The sequence below is a fragment of the Fragaria vesca genome, linkage group LG4 (genome assembly GCF_000184155.1).
Source record: "Fragaria vesca subsp. vesca linkage group LG4, FraVesHawaii_1.0, whole genome shotgun sequence".
NCBI lineage: Eukaryota > Viridiplantae > Streptophyta > Magnoliopsida > Rosales > Rosaceae > Fragaria > Fragaria vesca.
The window spans coordinates 22,446,025-22,463,509 of record NC_020494.1 but is presented as its reverse complement, the minus strand read 5'-3'; the positions used below and the strand labels follow the sequence as shown (position 1 = coordinate 22,463,509).

Here is a 17,485-nt window from a genome sequence, read left to right as displayed (position 1 = left end):
TGGTGTTGTAAGCCAGCTCCCGCGGCGTGCCTTTTATTTTTATTTTTCGAGAAAACAGTCCCAGAAGAGGAGAGATAAAGAGAGAGGGGTTGGTCGGTGTCCGGGGCCGCGTTGGAGGAATCGGGCTGTCAACGTCGTCGTTTGACAGCCCCCGTTTTGAATTGTTGACGAGTCCAACGGAAGCCAGGTGAGAACAATTCAGCGAATATACCTAATTCATTAATTCTCGCGTGTTTAATTCCGATTCTTCCTTCCTCCCTCCTTCGGCATTCGTATCTAATTCACTCATACCCAATTGCATCTTGCTTCTCGGGTTCTCCAGCAAAACTACATTCTTGGGTTCGTCATGATATTGGCATATTGATATTTTCATCATGGGTTCCTTGTCCGGAATCCTTCAACGGCCTCTGATCGCCGCCGCCGCTGTTGGCTTTGCTTCTTTTTCTTCCGACTTCTCTCCCGTCCTCCCCTCTTCCAAATCCAGCGACTCCCATTTACCAACTTCAACTACTTTGTCAGACATTTCGGTTTCTAAGCTCTCAAACCTGTCCTTCGTCTCCAGAATTCGAGTGCCTCTTCCCAACATTAACATCCCAATTCCCAATTCCGACTGCAACTCGCTCTATTCTACGGTTGCGTCTTCCCCTGCTCTTCTTAAGCTCTATCACTCTGCAGACTTGGGCAAGGCCCCCAACCCAACTGCATATAAGCCTGTTTCATTATCTCCTTCCGTCCCTGACGTCTCCTACAGATGGCATTTGCCCGAGCCCAATGCTCTAGATGTTTCCGGGAATTCTGATTGTTCATCAACAAAGATGAGGACTGTGGTGGTTTTACTGGGATGGCTAGGAGCAAAGCAAAAACATCTCAAGAGGTATGCCGACTGGTATACTTCGCAAGGGTATCACGCCATTACCTTCACTTTACCCATGGCTGACATTCTCAAATACCAGCCCGGTGGTAAAGTCGAAGACCACATTGACTCGCTTGTCACTCATTTGGCTGATTGGTTAGAAGAGGAGCAGGGAAAGAACCTCATGTTTCATACTTTTAGCAACACTGGATGGTTAACGTCAGTATACTTTCCCTTTCTTTCTTTTATGCATCAACTTAAAAGTTTAAACATATGTAAACATCTAACATTTTCTTTTCGTTTGTCCGTTGGCTTTCATGTTACAGGTATGGTGTAATGCTTGAGAAGTTCCAGAAGCATGATCCGTCTGTAATGGGCAGGATTCGGGGATGCGTTGTGGATTCTGCACCTGTTGCAGCACCTGACCCTCAGGTAAATGATATCTGCATTTCTGTAGCTGGGAAAGAACACTGATAATGCTTGCTAAAACTGGAACAATTTTCTCTACAGTCACATACTTAATCTTCTTTGTGGTCGAAGTCACCATTGGTATCAGAATGGATGCTGTTTTACTGTATAAGAATGCTTCTAGTGGTGCTATACTAAAATTTGCTGCATGTGAAATCCTACAAGTAATGCAATATTTTAATTTGGTTAATCATATTGTAACTGCAGAAGTTAATAACTAGACCTTCCTCAAATGTTGTTTTAAGATGTTGGTTGGCTTGAGTTTTCCTTGTCACTTCAGTGTTTGTTGTCATTAGTCTTAAAACTCCAATACCTGTTAATCCTACCTCTTTCATTCCAATTGCTGTCCTTCATTTGTTGTCAGCCCTCTTTAACCCTGTCTATTTTTCTCTGGGGACTAGATTTACCTTTTTGAATTCTTTTCCTTCCTCAAATGGCTGTTTGAGTCTTTCATGAAAGTTATCTGCCTTTTTAATTGTTTTTGGCTTCCCAGGTTTCTTTTGATGGTTTTTGTTCTGTTGACCGTTAAGCATCTAATTCTTGTCTTTGCGTAGGTCTGGGCTTCTGGTTTCTCTGCAGCCTTTCTGAAAAAACATAGTGTAGCAACAAAAGGAACCACAGACGCTAGTGAATCAGTGATGGATGTTTTGGTTGACAGCAAGGGTGTAGTGGCACCCAAACCTGCAGTAACTGAGGCAGCTTTGCTTTTAGTATTGGAGAAGTTCTTTAAAGTGGTCTTGAATATTCCTACGGTGAACAGGTAGTCTATCTTGATATTAAGCAGTCTAGTTTATTTTGGGGTAGGACTATCTGGAAAAAAGAAAAAATTGGCTATACTTTTTGGGGGAAGTGAAATCAGATGCCTGATTAATTGGAGTGATAGTTAAAATGTTGTTCTTAAATTCCTAATCTTTCTTCACACCTTGCGTTTGAATAGTATATGTGCACATATTTTGTTACTGTATGTAAATATGTAGCTATTAATATAAAGGATATCATGTATCCATTGTATATATATTTTAGGAAAACCAAAGTAGCAGCCGTATGTCAGATATGCATACTGATGAGTATTTGCAAGAATTTTTCTAACATCCTGTTGCATTGCAGGAGGCTTTCTGATGTTTTGGGATTACTGTCAGCACGACAACCAAGCTGTCCGCAATTATATATCTACAGCTCTGCAGACAGAGTCATTCCTGCAGGATCTGTGGAGTCGTTTATAAAACAGCAGCGGAGGGCGGGACATGAGGTCAGGGCTTGCAACTTTGTCTCTACACCTCATGTTGATCATTTCAGAAATGACCCGAAGCTGTATACTTCAGAGCTAACACACTTTCTGGAGGACTGTGTGCTTACTGGTTGCAAACAGTCTCATTAACCTAAACTACTGAGTCACTGACCATGACTACTCCAATTCTTTTTCCTCCAAAAGTGTATCCGCTATTCAAATGATTCATTAGCACTCAATTTTTTGGCCCTCATATGTTGTTCACATGGTAGAAGCAAATACACAAATCAGAGGTCATTCTCAGTATTACAGAGGAGTCTCTCAAATTCAAGCTTGATGTCATACTGATATCGGAGCGATGGCTCTTTCATGCCGTGAGCCTTATGTATGCAATTTTCGTTACATTTCATGGTGGCCAAGCCATCATTCTGAAAGAACAAGTGTTTTGTATATCATGGAGATCAATAATACATGAGGACAGGATAAACGAATGTGTATTGAGTGTTAACTGCACATTTGTAGGTTTTATTTTTTGGTCGTGAAACAAATATTATGGAAGCCAAAAGACACAAGGAGGCCCAAACAAAGCCAAGGGCAAACAAACAAGTCTTTCAAAGTCATCTTTAAGAAGATTAAGACATGAGATGGACACATTACAAAAATAAAACAAACTAAAGGCCCAAAAGCTCAAAACATTCAAACCCTAAACAAAATTTCTTCTTCTTCTCTAACTTGCAGCCGTCCTGGAATATCGTCACCGGAGCTCTGATGAAAATCACAAGCAAAGATAGGTACCTAGATGTGGTCTGCAGAGGTGAGAAGGAAAGAGCCTCCATACATTCTCCCGTCGACCAAATACAAAAAAACTCATATAAAAGAGTGACAACAACAAAGCCAAAATAACACATTTGTAGCTGGTAATGTATCATTTGGCAGCCCCTAGTGATTGGGAAGGGCCACAACCCAGAGGCCAGAAGTCCAGAACCATTCATGGTTTCCATTCCTTGCTTTTGTATGGTATAGAGTAATAGGCAATGAATGATGCGTCTGGCATGGTTGGTGAGGTCAATGATTAGTGTTATTGTTAAGGAAGCATGAGTTGGCGCAACAATGACACCCCATCTACCTTTTCTTTCCTTGGTGGTAGCAAATTTACCTAAAGGCCCCAACCAAAACACACAGAAAAGGGCAAACCCTAAATCCTCCGTCCCCAAATCAAATGGAGAGCATGGGCAGCATCAACGAGACACTGAGAGATGACGAGCTACGAGCGGTGCTGGGAAAGCTGGACAGCCAGAGGGACAAAGAGGTGTTCGGGTTGGTGTGCAAGAGGTGGCTTCACTTGCAGAGCACCGAGAGGAGGAGGCTCTCCGCACGTGCGGGGCCTCACATGCTCCGCAAATTGGCCGCCCGGTTCTCTCGCCTTCACGAGCTCGACCTCTCCCAGTCCCTCTCCAGGTCCTTCTATCCTGGTGTCACCGACTCTGACCTCTCCGTCATTGCCAATGGCTTCAAGTCCCTCAGGCTCCTCTCCCTCCAAAACTGTAAAGGTATCTTACTTACCATACTTGGATCTATCTTTGTTACCATTCTGGGTTCTTTTGGTGGTTTTGTTACTTCAGTAATTGAATAGCTACACTCTTCATAAGACAACTAAATCAGTTTAGTGCTTTTCGATTATTTATAGGAGTTACTGATGCTGGAATCATTGCAATTGGATCTGGTCTTTCGTCACTACAGTCTCTAGATGTATCATATTGCAGAAAGTTAACAGACAAAGGATTATCAGCTGTTGCTCAGGGCTGCTCTGGCCTTCGGGCACTGCATCTTGCTGGCTGTAGATTTATAACCGATGTGTTATTACATGCTCTTTCATTGAATTGTCACTCTTTACGGCACTTGGGTCTGCAGGGCTGTACTAATATATCTGATTCTGGACTTGCTGATCTTGTAAATGGATGTCATCAGATCGAGTTTTTAGACATGAACAAATGCAGCAACATCGGAGACATTGGCGTTTCCAGTGTCTCCAAGGCATGTTCATCTTCTCTCAAGACACTCAAGCTATTGGACTGTTACAAAGTCGGGGATGAGTCTATAATATCCTTGGCCAAATTCTGCCAAAATCTTGAAACCTTAATCATTGGTGGCTGCCGTGACATATCTGATGCATCAGTGAAATTGCTGGCCTCTTCTTGTAAGAGTAGTCTCAAGAACTTGCGGATGGATTGGTGTTTAAATATCACAGACTCTTGTTTGAGCTGCATTCTGGTTGAGTGCAGAAATCTTGAGGCTCTTGACATTGGGTGCTGCGAGGAGGTGTCAGATGCTGCCTTTCAGGGCTTAAACGGTGGTGAAGTCGAGCTGACCCTGACCTTAAAGGTCTTAAAGGTTAGCAACTGCCCGAAAATCAGTGTGGCAGGCATAGCTATGGTTTTGGAGAAATGCGAGATGTTAGAATACTTGGATGTAAGGTCATGCCCACAAATTACGAAGGCGGGTTGTGATGAGGCCGGATTGCAGTTTCCTCAATCTTGTAAAGTCAACTTCACCGGGAGTTTAAGGGAGCCTGATGTCTTACTTTGAGCTGCCTCAAAGCTTGCTTGCAAGTCCTGCCCTGTTTTTTTATGTTGGAATCTGATAAGATGTTGGTTTATCGTGTACATGATGTTTCTTCTATTGTAATTAGGGTTAAAATAAAGGACGGCTAAAAATGGAAAGTGGGAGTGTGGATTACAATTTGAGGAGCGTGGATTTCACTTTCCAAACTAAAACATGGAATTCTTGTGAAAATAATTTCTACAAGTAGAACAGGATTGTAGGCTTTTCATTTTAGTGGACCGCATTTCTATTAAAATCAAGATGTACAGGAAAGAACTTCTGTTAGGGTGATATGAGATTGCTACTTTTCACCAGAACTGTCAATTTGTTTAATGCAATCGGGTAAGTAAACGAATTTTGTTTATATTGATTTTTTGCAGAGTTGATCTTTATTGGGTATTTCAACTTTTAAATGGGTAAGATTACGATTCACATGGGTAAAAGTATATCAGACGCACACGTACATACTTGGCACCTATTGTGCAACAATTTGAGATTCCTCCTGCAACAATTCAACTTTTGCCTATATTCTATGGGAAGGAGAATGAGAATCTTTATAACCATCTCAAATTCTGGACCCAAGTTTTTTTCCGTATCTTATGACACGTTTACTTACTTGAAATGAAAAATAAACTGGAGGCAAGTGTCACGAGAGAAGATTTGAATTGACATCGATTCCATATGGTTAGTTTGGATAATTTCTAAACTCATCTCCCTTCTTCATAATCAAATTGTTATTATTCAGGAATCGATCAGATAAGGTTATGAGACATAGGCTAGCTCTGATTCCTTCACATGTTAGTAAATACACAAACAAGAGCAAAGTGAAAGTTACCACGACCAAACGACATGTAAGTCCTAAGAGTATCTTTACCAATGCTAGCCATTTTTAAGTTAAATTTTAGTCAAATCAATTAAAATATCACTTTAGCTAGACACTTTAGAAATATGGCTGCATCAATGCTCTCTATTTTAACTAGCATTACATCAACGTTATTCTTTAAATAGAAATTAAATAGTTTAAATATATTTATATATCACATAAAATATCTTACAAGGAATATATTAAATTATAGCTAGTCACATCTGATTCATCTCGCTAGCTAAAAGTTATAATATCTTAAGTTTGGCTAGCCTGTTAGAGCTCTTAAAATATAAAAAAATGCTAAACATGTTTTCTAAAATAGTTAAAAACTAAAATAGACTCTAACCGAACCGAAGTACAGGAAAAGGAGACCGAGAGAAGTAGGAAGGTGTAGGAATTAGTTTAAACTCGTTCTATATTTTCTGAGGCGTCATATTTCGCTCAATATTATTAGTAATCGTAGCCTCAAACTCATTTCTAGGGTTTCGCACCAACACCACCATCGACGACGGAAGCGATCGTCTCCATTTCGCAGATCGTTGCCTCCGTCGTGTCTTGGTTTCAGAGGACGGACGTTTGCCTCTTGGATCTCCAACACGGCGTGCCGTTTCAGGTGTTCTGGTCTTCGATTAGATCGATACGAGGGTTCCCGATTGCTGAGGAGAGCACGCACGATGCGGTAAGCTTCTCTATTTGGCTTTGGAGGATCGATATGAGTTAGAAGGGTTCTAATTTAATTACTTAAGCTTTTAGTAATCGTTTGGTGTTTCATCTAATTGTGAATTTGTGATCAATGGTTGCAGGTTAGAGTTTCATATTCTGGCCTACAATAGCTGATTGAACGTATTCAATGGCAATATAATTAGCAATTATGAGTCTGTGGTTTACAATGACCGAGTGTTTTCGCTGCTCAAAACTTGTGAGTGTGTATGTTGATTGTCATTGCTCCTGATGTTTGATGTTTCCACTTGGTTATTTGGTCAGAGTGAAATTCTGTAGGGGAAATTCTTAGTAGATATTTGGTAGATGCAGTTGCCTTCGTCGAGCTAGTAGATAGATCTTGTTTGCTGTAGGCAGCTTAAAACTTGTGATTTATTAGTTGATGTTGGTCGTTTGTGGTATAATTTATATCACTCAGTTGCCTGCTTGGAAATAAATGAGACCCTCTTTCTATCGAATTAATAGATGCAGTTACAATTGCCGAGGTAGCACAAGAGAGCGCATAAAATGATTCTTTTTTGTTGTCTATTTTTCAGTTTCTTCAGCTCCATCCTTTTTGGTAGGATTCCTCCTGCGAGTAGGCTGAATGCAGGACCGGTATATTCAGACAAGAGACAGGTAAGAGAAATTTATATGTATATCATTTTTCAGAGTTTTTCATAGAAGCATTGCATAGATTAATATTACTCGTTTCCCTATGTTTATGAGTAAAGATTTGTTTCTTGTTTCTTCAACAGTGATGGTCATTTTTTGAGTATCAGTCTGGCCCGGCAGTGATCTCACTGTAGTATTTTTTTTGTTTTTTGTTTTTTGTTTTTCAAACTTTCTTATGTCCAACCTTTTGACTATCAATAACTAAACCATTCAAAGACTATCATTTGTTGTTTGGTCAACCTTCTATATATCCTTCATAAATGTGTATCATTCTTCTGTTTGCTAGGTGATCAGTAACTTGACAAGTCGTTGAAGTAGAGCAAAACATAGTCTTATATGATCATTTGATTATTAATAAAGGTAATAGTTACAGAGAATTTTACTGCTTTTGGGGCATTGGTTTTGGTTAGTGATTCACTTGAGTTGATTCATGTGGACTCTTATCTCATATATTCTATGATTTATATACAAATAGTTGGGCACATGCACTTTGATTTGTGTCTATGTTCGTCAGATATAATGTTTTAATGTGTCCATTCTCTTGTCTGTAATTTTCTTTTTGGCTGTTAAACTGTTAGTAATGCGTCAAATATAATGTTTTAGTGTGTTTCACGGTCTTTTCCTTGTTGATAAAAGAGTGAAATTTTATCACTATTGATACTCTTCTATTGAAGAGTGAAAAAGATAGTATTTGCTACCCTCCTGTGCATGGTGCACAAGCTTTTCTTGATGAATTATGTGCTACTGCTAGAGCTAGGAGATCCTCCTCCTGTTCTAATGTTTAGTTGTTATGCTGCTTTTGTTTTTGTTTGAGCCTTTTTGGGCTCCGTTTGTAACCAAAAAAAAAGAAACAAAGATAGTATTTGTTTATCTTGTCTTTGTATTGTATGACTGCCATATACGGATGGCATTTTACTTGTTAATTTTTGAATTCTGCATCTGCTCAAGTGATCTTGTCTTTCCAGTACTGTTGTATCGTCTCTGTTTCTGAAATGGGTGTGGCCAATTGGTATTGCTGGACTCAGGGTTGCTCTTTTAAATGTTTTATATTCCAATTATAATCCAACTCGCCTGCAAATTTTATTCATTTATTCTCTTGTCTTTATCCAAAGAATTGTCTGTTATACCGTAAGACATATTTCAGAATTCGAGTTTAACATTTGTCCATTGAAATTGCTAGACTGAGTTTAAAATCAAAGAGGGAACCCCTAATGCCCTATACGTTATTCAGATAAAACAGCCCAGATGGTACACCCAAATGTAAGATTTAGTGCAAATTTTTCAAATGGCGGCATAGTCACTATTTGACTCTATGCCTTAGAAGTGTGGTTTTTTTTTTGTTTGAATGTAACTTTTAGATGTTTATAACGCTTCCGAAAATGTCAAGAACAATTTGACGGCCCAATCGTCAACAACTGAGACTAATTGACGCAATGATGGAAGATGGGGCGATTGATCACTCAGCACCAGTTGAAGAACTCGAAATAGTCCAGTTGAAGGCCCGTTTAATATATGAAGCCAGCCCACCTGTTGGACAAATAAAATGTTGGGCAGCAAAACCCAAGGCCCAGATGATCATAAACATCTTAAGGCCCAACTGATGGCCCATATATCTGCAAACATAACGGCGCATTAATTGTTAGATCCCGACCAGGTGTCGGCATGTGTTAAATCGTTGTCAGGTGGCGGCGCATTTAATATCTAATCATTGCAGGTGTCGGGGCATTTAATGATCAGAGCATTTAATGGCCCATATAATTTATGAAGCAGCCCAATTTTTGGCCCAAATGACGTTGGATACATTTGAAGGCCCAACTAAAGGTCCATACCACAGTGGCGGCGTAATAAATGCTTCATCCCGACCAGGTGTCGGCACAATAAATGTCTAATCATTACCAGGCGTCAGCGCATTAAATGATAAGAGCATAAAACGGCCCAATTGAAGCCCCATATAAGGTGTGAAAAGACCCAACAGTAAGCCCAATTCACGTGTGAAAACATCTTAAGGCCCAAAGAAAGGCCCATATCAACAGAATTACGGCGCATTTAATGATTGATCCAGTCGACGCATTAAAGTTTTAATCATTCAGGCTTCGGCTCATTAATGCCTAATCATTGCAGGTGAAGCGGCCCAATTAAAGGCCCATATAATGTGAAGCGGCCCAAATTTCGGTCCAATTGACGAACCTCATAAGGCCCAACTTAGGCCCATACATCCACAAAATGACGGCACATTAAATCTTTGATTCCGACCAGATGTCATTCATAATCACACTAGTGTTTGACAAAAACCACATTGTTTCCCTTACATATGGTCTATATATAACTCGTATTCTCGGTCTTTATAATGACTTTGAAAAATTATATAAAAAATACGGCTCGAGATTTTTTAGTTTCTGTCAGTTTGAGAAGAGCTAATATATCATGACCTAAATATGAGAAATTTTTCGTGAAAAAATAACAACATGCGTTTTGGCCCAAAAAACGTGTGCTATACCCACAGTTTCTGATGAAAAATGAGTTTTTGACAAAAAAATTTAAAGTGGGAGAAAATTCAAGAGTGGACACCTACGAGGCAAAATCATTCATAACCACACTAGTGTTTGACAAAAATCACATTTTTTCCCTTACATATGGTCAATATTTGACTCGCATTCTCGGTCTTTATAGTGACTTCGAAAAATCATATAAAAAAATCGGCTCGAGTTCTGTCAATTCGAGAAGTGCTAAAATATCAAGACCTAACTATGAGAAATTTTTTGTGAAAAAATAAGAACATGCGTTTTGGCCCAAAAACATGTGCTATACGGTTTCTGCTGAAAAACGAGTTTTTGACAAAAAAATTTGAAGTGGGAGAAAACTCAGGAGTGGGCACCTATGAGGCAAAATCATTCATAACCACACTAGTGTTGGACAAGAATCACATTTTTTCCCTTACATATGGTCTATATTTGACTCATATTCTCGGTCTTTATAGCGACTTCGAAAAATTATATAAAAAAATCGGCTGGAGATTTTTTAGTTCTGTCTGTTCGAGAAGTGCTAAAATATCAGGACCTAAATATGAGAAATTTTTTGTGAAAAAATAAGAACATGCGTTTTGGCCAAAAAAACGTGTGCTATAGCCCACAGTTTCTGATGAAAAATGAGTTCTTGGAAAAAAAAATTTAAAGTGGGAGAAAACTTAGGAGTGGGCCCCTATGAGGCAAAATCATTCATAACCACACTAGTGTTTGACAAAAATCACATTTTTTACCTTACATATGGTCTATATTTGACTCGCATTCTCGGTCTTTATAGAGGTCAAAACAACCCTAGGCGTGTAAAGGAAGCGCCTCGACGGGTCATGACGTCCCCTTGGCGGCCCTAAACAGGTCAAGGCGTCCTCTTGGCGTCCCTAGACGGGTCAAGGTGGCCCTAGGCGGGCCTAGAAGGGTTAAGGTGTGTAAGGGCAGCCCCTTGGCAGGTCTAGGTGGGTTATGGCACCCCCTTAGTTGCCCTAGGTGGGCCTGGCTGGGTAGAGGAGGGTCAAGGCGGGCCAAGACGGCTCAAGGCGGGTTAAGGTGTGTCAAGGCAGCTCCTAGATGGGTCAAGGCTGCCCCTAGACGGGTTAAGGCGGCCGACGTCCCCTTGGCGGTCCTAGGTGGGTCTTGGCTCCCCCTTGGCTGCCCTAGGTGGGCCTAGCAGGGCCGAGGATGGTCAAGGAGGCCCAAGGCTGGTCAAGACTGGTCAAAGCGATCTAAGGCGGGTTAAGGCGTTCCCTTGGCAGCCCTAGATGGGTCATCGCGACCCCTTGGCGAGTCATGGCGGTGTTTTGGTGGCCCTAGGCTGGTGTAGGAGGGCCAATAAGGCCTAGGCGGGTCTAGAAGGGTCATGGCGGCCCAAGACGGTTCAAGGTTGTTCATGGCGGGCAAAGACGAGCCAAGGGGGGTCAAGGTGGGCCAAGGCGAGTAAAGGCGGGTCAAGGCGGGCCAATGTGGGTTAAGGTGGCCCTATAGAGGCCTTAGGCAGCCCCTTGGCGGGTCTAGGTGGGTGAAGGTGGCTCAAGGTGGTTAAAGGCGGGTGAAGTGGCCAAGGCGGTTAAAGGCTGGTGAAGGGGGCCAAGGCGGGCAAAATCGGGTCAAGGCGTGTCAAGGCGGCCCAAGACGGGTTATGGCGGCCCCTTGGCTACCCTAGACGGGTCATGGAGACCCCTTGGCGAGTCATGGCGGCTTCTCGGTAGCCCAAGGTGGGTTTAGGAAGGTCAAGGCGGCCCAAAGCGGGTCTAAGAGGGACAAGGCGACCCAAACCGGTTAACGGCGGCCCAAGGCGGTCCAAAGAGGGTTAAGGCTGTCGAAGGCGGTTCAAGGTGGGCAAAGGCGGACCAAGGAAGGCAAAGGCGGGTCCAAGCCGGGCCAAGGCGGGTCAAGACGGCCCAAAGAGGGTTAAGGCGGGCCAAGGCAGGTCAAGGTGGCTCCATGGCGGCCCTAGGTAGCCCCTTGGCGGGTTTAAGAGGGTCAAGGCGGCCCAAAGCGGTTCAAGGCGGCCAAAGGCGGTCGAAGGCGGGTCAAGAGAGGACAAGGCGGCCCAAGCTGGTTCAAGGAGAGTAAAGGCCGACAAAGGCGGGTCAAGGCAAGTAAAGGTGGGCAAAGGTAGTCCAAGGCAGCCCAATGGCGGCCCTAGGCAGCCCCTTGGCGGGTCAAGGCGGGTCTAGGAAGGTCAAGGCAGGTCTAGGAAGGTCAAGGCAGCCCAAGTTGGTTAAAGGCTGATCAAGGGGGCCAAGGAGGGCCAAGGCGGGTGTAGGAGGGTCAAGGCAGCCCAAGGCGGTTAAAGGCGGGTCAAGGGGGCCAAGGCGGCCCAAAGCGGGTCAAGACGGCCCAAGACGGGTTAAGGCAACCATTGGCTGCCCTAGTAGGGTCATGGAGACCCGTTGGCGAGTCATGGCGGCTTCTTGGTAGCCCTAGGCATGTCTAAGAGGGTCAAGCCGGCCCAAGGCGGTTAACAAAGGCCCAAGGCGGTCCAAGGCGGTTCAAGGTGGGCAAAGGCGGAGTAAGGAAGGCAAAGACGGGTCCAAGCCGGGCCAGGCGTCCCAAGGTGGGTCAAGGCGTGCCAAGGCAAGTCAAGGTGGCTCCATGGCGGCCATAGGTAGCCCCTTGGCAGGTCTAGGAGGGTCATGACGGCCCAAAGCGGTTCAAGGCGGCCTAAGGCGGGTCAAAGTGGGCCAAGTAGGGGTGGACTTTGTGAGACCGAAAAACCGAAAACCGGCCATGACCGCACCGCATCGACCAGAGGAAACCGAAACCGGACAAAACCGGCTGATCGGTGCCGAAAACTGCACCGAACCGGCCACTGCGGTGCCGGTTTGCGGTTCAGTGTCCCCAGAAAACTGGTCTAACCGAACCGAACCGACTTTTTTTAATTAATATAAATAGTTAATTAATAGATATATATATATGTGTGTGTCATGTTTTGAATGGTTGTAAATATGCCTACCATAGGCCTGCACATACACGATTATCTCTCTAATCTAAATCTTAAAACCTAGCCTCTTCTCAGACTCTCAATTCTCTATTCTTCCGCCTCTCTTCTCTTTTCAAACCCAAAACCAAAAAACCCAGCAATTTTGGTGAATTTGGTGAATTCTCTATTCTTCCGCCTCTCTTCTCAGCTGGGCTATTATTGCGTCTAAATTCAAGGATAAAATGACGAGGCAGTGCAGGAGAAGGTGAATTTCAAAACCCAAACATAATGTTGAAAACGATTTCTGCTAAGCATGTCTTCCTCACTCTGTTTACTTTTCGGTTGTGTTCAATTATTGAAGGGTGATTGTTTTGTCTGCTACTTTGTTGGTTTCTAATGTGGCCTTTAATGTTGCAGGTGGTACACATATTTGAACTCGGACTTCAAGAAGGGAGGATGCTCACCGAAGGAAGATTTGCTTTTATGTGAGGTAATTGGTACATAACTTTTCCAGAAATTTTCTCTGGGATAGTAGGTGGGAGTGTAGGACTACTAGTCTTGTGTAAAGTTACATAGTAATACTAAGGATAGACCTTTTGATTGCATAGTATGTCTACTTAAAGTTCAACAATAGTATCAACCACTGTTTATCATTGTCTACTCCCATCATTGAAATCAAGGTGATCTGATGTGCAGGCTCAGAAGATATTTGGTAACAGATGGATCAAGATAGCGAAGGTGGTTTCAGGAAGGTGAATATTAGCATTTTGTTCTATATGCTAGGGCAATCACACAGCTCTCTCATATTAGTAATTAATGAGACGCTTAACATTTTGAAATTGTTCTGTTTCTGCAGAACTGATAATGTTGTGAAAAACCGGTTTTCCACCTTATGCAAGAAGAGAGCAAATACGAGGCCAGCCTATGGTAACTCAATCCTCCTACTGAAGAGAGCATAACTCCAGCGACCTAACTCAATCCTCCTACTCCAGCCTCCACTGTCAGTCTTATAACTCAAGCATAACTCAAGGTAATATCTTATTTTCTAGTCTCATAGATTAATATTTGCAGATTAGATTAAATGAAGAAATCGTATCTTGTTTTATTTAATGGATTAAACTAAGTGTACCCTGCAACTTAGACAAAATATGTAAAATAGAAATATAGAATCACATAAAGCATTAGGGTTATTTAAAGCACAAGTTGATTTCTTTAATCCTTGATAATCTCATCCTTTTTATTTAATCTTGGATAGTTTAATCTTTGGAATTTGTCTCATTTCCTTGAATTTGTGTCTTTCTTAAAGGTAATGGAGCCGGTTGATAATCTCAATCGAAACTCTAGTCCACATGTTACAGTTCCAATCCCAAACCCTTCAACACAACATCCAGTTCCAATCCTAGAAGATGAAGGCGCCTCAAATAAGAAGCAAAAAAAATGTGAAGCTTGGGCACATTATAAAATGATGAAGGAGGATGGTGTGACTGATAGGAATGATAGAGCCATGTGCAATTATTGTCGTACGCCAATAATGTGCGCTTCTAGGAAGAATGGAACTAGTGCCATCGGTAAACATCTCAAGATCTGCAAAAAATCACCATTATATGAGGTGAAGGACAAAAGGTAGAGTACCATAAGATTTGAAAAGGCAGAAGATGGAACGGCTAAGGTGAAGTTGTGGAAGTTTAACCCGGACAGAGCTAAACTTATGTGTGTAAGGTACATCATAAGAGATGAGCTTTCGTTTAGTCTTGTTGAGAAGCAGGGTTCAAAGATTTTATGGAAGAAATATGTCCAGATTTCATAATTCCGAAGCCTAAAGCAATTGCCAAAGCAGTATGGAGCCTTTTTCAGGAAGAGAAATTGAAGCTGAATGGTATATTAAAAGGAAGGAGGGTTTCAGTCACTACTGATACATGGACGTCGATTTAGAATGTTAATTATTTAGTCCTTACAGCTCATTTCATGGATGATGACTGGGTGTTGCACAAGCGTATTATTAACTTCGCAGTGATTGGAAATCATATGGGGGATAGCATTGGCAAACTTGTTGAGGTTTTCTTGATGAATTGGGGGATCGACAAGATTTTTACCATCACTGTTGATAATGCCTTGTCTAATGATGTGGCCGTTGAGTTCATGAAGAAGAGATTGACAGCCTGGAGGACTTTACAGCTCGGTGGTGACTATCTGCATCTAAGGTGTTGTTGTCACATTATCAATTTAATCGTACAAGATGGTATAAAGGAGTTGAATGCGTTTATTCAAGGGATCCGGAATGCTGTTAGGTACATTAGACACTCATCTCAAAGGTTGGACAGGTTTAGAGAAATGGATGTTCTTGAAAAATTGGATCCACAGGCTAATGTGGGTCTAGATGTGGTGACAAGATGGAATTCTACTTATTTGATGTTGGTAGCAGCTAAGAAGTATCAGAGGGGGTTTGAAAGATTAGGAGAGGAAGATGTAGGTTATGTCAACACCTTTAAAGACCCAAAAACTGGAGATCAAAAGCTGATTGGGCCTCCTGATAGTGCTGATTGGGAAAATGCTGAAGCGGGCATTGATTACTTAAAAGTATTTCATGAAGCTACCCTACATCTTAATGCTTCAAAATCAATTACATCAAATCAAGTACTTCATGAGTTCACTGGTATTCATATGCACTTGGTTGCACGCATTAACAATGAGGAGGATGCAGTTTTGTATGAGGTTGAAAAAGTTATGAAGCTGAAATTTGACAAGTACTGGGGAAAGTTTGAGAAAGTAAATCAGCTTATGCTTGTAGCCAATGTTCATGATCCCCGTTGGAAGTTAGACTACATTCCACATTGTTATATCGATGTGGGAACTAAGCAAGAGGATATTGAGCGGATTTCTTCTCAAGTTAATGAGCTACTTGTGAAGTTATATAAGGAGTACAAGGAATTTTATCCACAGGTTGGCAACGCATACATGGAAGCTGATTCAGTTGCCCCAATGGACATCGATGGTTTTGCTAATCAGCCAATAGTTGATGTCCGGGTTGAAAGGCTCAACAAATTTGTTGCATTGAGGAAAGCTAAGAAAGTTGTTGAGATTTGTAATGAGGTGGACAAGTACTTGATGGAGGCTCCTGAAAATCCAAAAAATAAGGGATTTGAATTGTCTGCTTGGTGGAAAGAAAATACTCCAAGGTATCCTATTTTATCCAAAGTAGCGAAGGATGTGTTTGACATTCCAGTCTCCACGGTTGCATCAGAATCTGCCTTCAGCTTGGGAAAATGAATAGCGGATCAATTTAGGAGTTCTTTGACTCCTAAAATGGTTGAAGCACTGGTTTGCTGTTGTGATTGGTTAAGGGCCAAGGAATTTTGTGTTTTTAAAGAGCCAAGTGCAGAAGCTCTTGAACTATACAAAGAGTCGAGGCTGGTAAGAAAATTTAAGTTCAAGAACTCCTCATTTATATTTTGTTAACAAATTAGAGTGTTCTAACCTAATCTTGTTTAACTTAATCGTTTCAGAAATGGAAAAACTTCAATTGACTGCTTAACAAAGCAAATGAACATTCAACAATGTTTTGTCAACTTTCAGGTATAATACTGTTACTAATTTCACTTGTTTCATTTTGTTTCTTTGTTACTATTTGGAGTCCAGAACATTATTTAAAGTAGGTTATCATGTTACTGTCATATTTTATTGTAGTTATGGAAAAGTAACATGATCAGATGGTAATTTAACCTTCTACATATGTGATGTGTAATGGGAACAGGGAGGGATTTGATATGTGTAATGGGAACAGGGAGGGATTTGATATGTGTATAATGCAGATTTGTGTATATGTATTTTGAACAGGGAGGGATTTGCTGAGGGCAAGGATCTCGTGGTGACTGTTATATCTGCAATGGGAAACCTGTGCAAGACCTGTGTTATTTTGTTAAACTTGATGCTATATCAGTAGCTGTCTCTGATGGCAAGACTATTTTTTTGTTAAAGTTGATGTTATATCAGTAGCTGCTTCTGATGGCAATGAACCTTTGTTCAAATGGTATTTTAGTTATGCTAACAGGATGATATTTCTATGTTTCCATAACTCCTTGAAGTATTGAACTCTTTTCTTTTCTTTTCATTTGCCAAGTGAAAGTTATTACGGAAAATAGGTTATGTAACCGAAACCACACCGAATTTCGGTTAACCGACATGTGCAGTTTCTTATATGTATTTTGCGGTTTCGGTCTTGAGAAATAGGTAACCGAGGGGTGCGGTGCGGTTCTTGCTCTAAAACCGCACCGATTGGACCGAGTCCACCCCTAGGGCCAAGGCAGGACAAGGTGGGTCAAGGTAGCCCAAGCTGGTTCAAGGCAAGTAAACGCGGGTCAAGGCGAGTTAAGGCGGCCTAAGGCGGTCCCATGGTGGCCCTAGAAGGGTCATAGAGACCCCTTGGCGAGTCATGGCGGCTTCTTGGTGGCCCTAGGCGGGTTTAGGAGGGTCAAGGCGGGTGTAGATGGGTAAAGGTGGGCCAAACCGGGTCAAGGCGGCCCATGGCGGTCCAAGGCGGGTCAAGGCGGGTCAAGGTGGCCCAAGATGGGCCAAGGCGGCCCAAGGCGGGTCAAGGCGGCACCTTGGCAGCCCTAGAAGGGTCATGAAGACCCCTTGACAAGTCATGGCGGCTTCTTGG

General features: G+C 42.1%; 2 protein-coding genes across 2 annotated transcripts; both read left to right on the top strand.

The window, feature by feature from the left end:
* The first annotated feature begins 146 nt into the window (after nucleotides 1-146).
* Nucleotides 147-3,022, top strand: LOC101309630 (transmembrane protein 53-like). Its single transcript, XM_004297671.1, has 5 exons — nucleotides 147-187; nucleotides 323-1,072; nucleotides 1,180-1,285; nucleotides 1,876-2,081; nucleotides 2,429-3,022. Exons 2-5 carry the CDS (start codon nucleotides 375-377, stop codon nucleotides 2,697-2,699), a joined length of 1,281 nt encoding a protein of 426 aa, XP_004297719.1. The 5' UTR covers nucleotides 147-187; nucleotides 323-374; the 3' UTR covers nucleotides 2,700-3,022.
* A 496-nt stretch (nucleotides 3,023-3,518) lies between these two features.
* LOC101309342 (F-box/LRR-repeat protein 2-like) lies at nucleotides 3,519-5,449 on the top strand. Its single transcript, XM_004297670.1, has 2 exons — nucleotides 3,519-4,099; nucleotides 4,237-5,449. The coding sequence occupies exons 1-2, from the start codon at nucleotides 3,769-3,771 to the stop codon at nucleotides 5,133-5,135; spliced, it is 1,230 nt and encodes a 409-aa protein (XP_004297718.1). The 5' UTR covers nucleotides 3,519-3,768; the 3' UTR covers nucleotides 5,136-5,449.
* The last annotated feature ends 12,036 nt before the right edge of the window (nucleotides 5,450-17,485 follow it).

What these genes read in the sequence shown, in the direction of transcription:
- LOC101309630 (XM_004297671.1), top strand. Translation starts at nt 375, where the DNA reads ATGGGTTCCTTGTCCGGAATCCTTCAACGGCCTCTGATCGCCGCCGCC. An exon ending in TTGCAGCACCTGACCCTCAG is followed by an intron (nt 1,286 to 1,875) that starts GTAAATGATATC and finishes GTCTTTGCGTAG; the next exon opens with GTCTGGGCTTCTGGTTTCTC. An exon ending in AATATTCCTACGGTGAACAG is followed by an intron (nt 2,082 to 2,428) that starts GTAGTCTATCTT and finishes GTTGCATTGCAG; the next exon opens with GAGGCTTTCTGATGTTTTGG.
- LOC101309342 (XM_004297670.1), top strand. Translation starts at nt 3,769, where the DNA reads ATGGAGAGCATGGGCAGCATCAACGAGACACTGAGAGATGACGAGCTA. An exon ending in CTCCCTCCAAAACTGTAAAG is followed by an intron (nt 4,100 to 4,236) that starts GTATCTTACTTA and finishes GATTATTTATAG; the next exon opens with GAGTTACTGATGCTGGAATC.